At 42.0% G+C, this 5,306-nt stretch overlaps 1 protein-coding gene across 1 annotated transcript in view; it reads left to right on the plus strand.

Annotated features, from left to right (window-relative positions):
• Positions 1–4,406: 4,406 nt before the first annotated feature.
• DSC2 (desmocollin 2) overlaps positions 4,407–5,306 on the plus strand; it is a 43,604-nt gene continuing 42,704 nt past the window's right edge. Inside the window, exon 1 of the mRNA XM_044682917.1 lies at positions 4,407–4,475. Within this exon, the coding sequence (XP_044538852.1) occupies positions 4,407–4,475 (69 nt within the window). The remainder of the gene's footprint in view (positions 4,476–5,306) is intronic.

Here is a 5,306-nt window from a genome sequence, read left to right on the forward strand (position 1 = left end):
AGCCTCTTCAAGCAATCCAATTCTATCCTGTCTCCTTCAATAGATTGCCTTTTCTGTCATTCTCATTCTGTCACTGGTTTTCAATCTGTCTCTGTCTACTTAGTCATTCTCTATTATCTATAAACATGCCCTCCCCATCCTGAAAACCCCTCACTGGATCCTTCCATCCTTATTATCCTCTAAATCTATCTTGCCCTTTGCAGCTAAACTCCTCAAAAACACAGTCTTCAATAGGTACCTCTACCTGTTCTCTACCCATACTTTTCTCTCCTCCCACTCTCTTCTTAACTCTTCAATTTGGCAATTCTTAATTCTCTATCCTCATTCTTCCTGACATTTCTGCAATCACTGACATTGTTGATTGCCCTAATCTTGATGTTCTCTTTAGGTTTTGGGGAGACTACACTCTCCTGGTTTTCCTCCTATCTAACTGACAACATCTTCTCAATCTCCTTTTCTGGATCCTCATTCATATCATATGCTCTCTTGCTATATTTGTCCCACAGGATTCCTTCCCGGGCCTGCTTCTCTTTTCCCTCTGTACTTCACTTGGTGATCTCATCAGCATTCATGTTTTTAATTTAAGTCCCATCTCTATGCTGATAATTATCAGATTTACTTATCCTGTTCCAATCTCTTTGTTGACCTCCCAGTCTTGCATCTTCAACTGCCTTTCAGACATGTCAAACTGTATATTCAGTAGGCATCTTAAACTAAGTATATCTAAAACAGAATTAATTCTCTTTCCCCTTACATTCACCCTTCTACTTTCTACCTTTCCTATTACTCTAGGGTACCACTATTCTCCTAATCCCTTAGGCTCACAACCCAAGAATCATCCTCATGACTTTTCCACAGTATTTCTCATTCCTTTCCATATCCAAGGCTTGCCATTTTCACTTTTGTAATATTTCTCAAACTTCCCTTCTTTCTTCTGATGCTGCCATCACTCTGGTATGGGTCCTCATCAACGCACAACTGGACAATTACAATAGCATGTTGCTGGATTGGTCTCTCTCAGTTTTCTCCCTAATCCAAAACATACCCCTTTTAGCTACCAAAGTAACTTTCCTGAAGGTCAGGTCTAACCAAGTCACTTCCCTACTCAATAAACTTAACAAGTTCCCTATAGCCTCCAGGGTGAAATGCAAAATCTACAGTTTAGCATTCAAAATGCTTCATAATCTAGCCTCCTCTTACATTTCCAGTATTATTACTCCTTATACCTGAGTATATACTTTTTATTCAATGACATTGGTCTTGCTGCTATTGTATGAAAAAGATACTCTATTTATGAACTGATCAATTCCAGGTATAACAGACAACGAGGACAAAGACTAGGAAAGAGAATATAGTATAAGTTGCGCATGTGGGATATTAAGGCCAGTTAGATAGGATTATAGTGTGTGGGAAAAAGTATAATGTATCAAAAGGAAAAATCACTGGAAGTTGCATGTCAGGTAAATTGATGAGGGGTGTGGTTTAGGTCAGAGTGAGAAATTTGGCTTCTGCTGCAATAATACAACTGAGAGGTGATGAGGTCCTGAACTAGGGTGATGATAGTGTGAGTAGGGAGAAGGAGTAGAATGACAGTAATGTTGTAGAGGCAGAAACAACAAATTTTGATAATTTATTTGGCTATATGAGGTGAAAGAGAGTGAGGAATCAAGGATAAAGAGGAAATTATGTTATAGAGTAGGTAGAGTGCTGGATTTGGAGGCAACAAAAAGCTTCAATTAACTCAGCTTGAAAAGTGTAAATATATACCCAACACAAATTCTTTTGAAATTACTCTCCACCCTTGCCTGGAATGAGAAGAAAAAACCATGATACATCTTTGAGACACTGGAGAGCTGGCAAGAGTTTGTAAGTGTCCTATTGTCAGAGAGTTATGACAACAGTCTGAATTGGTTTCTAAAATTTAGTATTAGCAAAGTTGCTCTGTACTTCTGCTGAACAGTCACTCAAGGTAATGATGTCATTGTTACCTATATGGGGTGTGCCCTTCAGAGTATGAGTTTAGCTTTATAGTCATCAGGGGAAAAAAAAGAAAAGAAAACAAAAGGAAAAAGGAGACTTAGGAGAAAGATGTCAAACTGTGCCTTACACTAATGGTCCAATACCATACTCATTTATAAGCAAAGATTAATTCTAGCATGTGAAATATACCAAGAAAACAGAGTAGGGGGTATAACATGAAATGAATGATATAACCAATAGTAGATCATTTTAATTTCAAAGTTGAACAACACACACATTGCTAACAGATTTTGGTCAAGAATATAAATCAGTTTCCATGAGAAATATTTCCAAATGCTAGTAGCCATTCCAGACTTGCAATTTAAAAAAAAAACAACTGGTTTCTTCCTCTCCCCTCTGCATAGAGCTATGAAACAAAATAGAATTGCAAGTCTTTGCCTTAGTTGTATGGCTTAGGCTATGGCTTCCAGTTTTAAAAGAGTAGGAAGAGGCAGAACATCTGGCCATGGCTTTTCAGAAGACCTTCAAAATTTGACTTGCCTCTCCTTCCTATCCCATCTTCTCACCCTGTCTCAGATCTCGTCTTTAAGTAAACCAGTGGTTATTTATTCCTTTCTTCAGTTTTGAATGACAACCAATCTGCAATGTTTTTTCTTTAAGCAATGGATTTAGTAGGGGTAGAGAAAGGGAAATCTTCATGAGGGAAAACATTCAGTTCTCAGAAGTCTAATATAGAAAAAATCTGATTGACCATAATTGATCATAATTTTAGACGGTATCCTTGATGTCCAGGAAAATAAAACTCACATGGTAAGATGTTCAACAGATCCATGATATGATGGAAAGAGACTATGCTGGATTTTATTTCTGGCTCTGCAACTAAAGAAATTGTTCCATCTTTCTGGAATCTAGTCTCCTCAGCAGTAAAATGAGAGTGATAGATGATCATGGTGAAAATTTTTTAAAAGGCAATTTGATTAATCTAACATTTAGTAAGTGGAAAGAGCCCTGGCTTCGGGTGCAGGGAACCCTAATTTTAAATCCTCCCTGACTCCCACTCACTACCTGTTACCATTAGCCAGTCACAACCTCTCTTGGCCTCTTTAAAAATAGAAGGGCTGAACTAGATATAGCTAAGGTTTAAATCTATGTCACCCTGAAGTAATTTCCAAAACACTGTGCTAGATACAAAAAAACTTTGGAGATACAAAAACAGAATGAACAACCACCACGGTCCTCTGTGAGCTCCTAGAAATCAGGAATTGGTTTGACTTTCTTTGTATTTCTAGGACTTAGCACAGTGTCCAGGATCTAATTGGCATTTCATAAATGTTTATTGGTTTACACAGACTGACTGACAGGCCAGAGTTTACTTTCTACTAAAAAACAAACAAACAAAAACAAAAAACAAACAAACAAACAAAAAAAACCCAACTCATCAAGGAAGTCACGAAACAACTCTTATGCTGGCTCTGCTTTTAGCTGTGCCACCTTGGGCAAGTTATTTCATTTTTCTATGACTCGCTTTCCTCATTTATAAAACGAAAGGGCTGGTTCAATTTCCTTTCCGATTCTGAACAATGTAAGCAAACAGATCCCTATCAACCAGCACCATAATTGAGTTGTTCTTAGCCCACAGCTAGGACCTAAAGTCCCTTTACCAGAGAGCCTGTGAATTAATGCGTACTTGAGCGAACTTAGCTAAGTCAAACTTTGTAAGGAGGAAGGGGGAAAGGGACGACAAAGAAAAGGGTGGAGCACCGGGAAACGGTGAGCCAACTAGCCAGTCTCAGTGACCGCCCCAGCTCCACTCCTGTGCCACCTAATGAAAGCTGAATGAGTTTTTAATACAAGTTGGTACGGTACCTCTGTTCAGGGCAGGGCGCCTTAATAATTCTTAGCGGAGACAGGGTGTGTGGAGGGGAGGGGATGGGAAGGTGGAGAAAGTAGGTGGCGCCTGCTCTTCCGAGAGGGGGAAAAAACCCAGGGCAGATTAAATTTTTTTTTGAAAGTTTAGTGGCAGTAAAAGGGAGTTCCTATCTGTAGGTTTCTCTGTGTCAGGTAGAGTGGAGGAAATGTTAAGGAGGGGCCACTCATTGTCTTTCTGAAGCTTGGAGGCCCCACCCCTAGGTCTGAGGGTAAAGCCCCTTGGGCAGAAAGGCCCAAGAGGCTAGGGAGTTTAGCAGAAACCAGGAAGAAAAGCTACTCCCCAGGTGCTCCTCCTCCAGCAGCAACTGCCACTTCTTGTTCCCTGGACTCACTCTCACCTGGGCAGTAGCCGTGGCAGCAGCAGCAGCTACATCTGCACCAGCCTCGGCTCGAACTCTGTTTTGCTTGGCTGTCGCCTCCCGCCCCTGGTTTTCCCCATCTGCCTTCCCTTTCCGGCCCGACCCCAGAGTACTCTCTGTCCCTGGATCCTGCCCCTGATGGCCACAGATGGGCCGGGGCAGTCCCGGCTTGAAGCCGGCTGCCCTCTGTTCCTGCTGACCCTCCTGGTGAGTTTGACTGCGGGTCACTACCTCTTGGGAGGGTGCACAGATCACTGCTCCCAGCAAGCAACCGGAGAGCCCTGCCAGCGATCGGATCGGATCTGCAGCTGCAGCGCTGGGGTCGGGGACCCCTACGGCATGGGGAAGGACCCTTGAAGGGGTGCGAAGTTTAGAGGAGAAGTGAGCTAGAGTAAGGAGTAGAAACAGTATCAGGTGTAGGGATGTAGAGACAAAAGGATGTGTTCCTGAGATTTTAATCAATTTAAGTAGCTGGAGATAAAAGCATCCGACTGCATCCCAAATCGTGGCCTCTAGGTATAGGGTGTGGATAAGCGCATGTGGGAGCCTAGTTGCTGGAAAGGACTTTAGAAACCAGTTAGTGCCATGTCTTCAATTGTACAGCTGGGGAAACCGAGGGCCAAGGAAATTAAATGACATCTAATTGTCGGTCTCTGGAGAGAGTGCTAATTCATTCTTCTGTACCACTCTGCCCTGCACTTTGGTGTTCTACTTCCTTCCTCTACAACTTTGGTCTTAAACCAGCTCTGGGCTGGGGTGCTGCCTGGAGACTGCTGCTTAAGGTGTTTGGTTGGGACTGAGGGAAGGGAAGGGTGGGAGGGAGCTAAGTTCGATTATATAACTTAGGAAACTTGTGTGGAAACTTTTTGTATTACATGTAATTGGTAAATACACACACATTTATTATTTTTTTTAAAAAAAGGTATTTTTAAAGGTGTTTGGCTGGGACCACAGCAGTTGCCACTTGTACCTCTTCCTAAGCAGTGATTCTAGCATGGGAGTTTCTATCTCTGGGTCATAAGATGGGGGGGGGAAGGT

The sequence above is a fragment of the Gracilinanus agilis genome, chromosome 1 (genome assembly GCF_016433145.1).
Source record: "Gracilinanus agilis isolate LMUSP501 chromosome 1, AgileGrace, whole genome shotgun sequence".
NCBI classification, from domain to species: Eukaryota; Metazoa; Chordata; class Mammalia; order Didelphimorphia; family Didelphidae; genus Gracilinanus; species Gracilinanus agilis.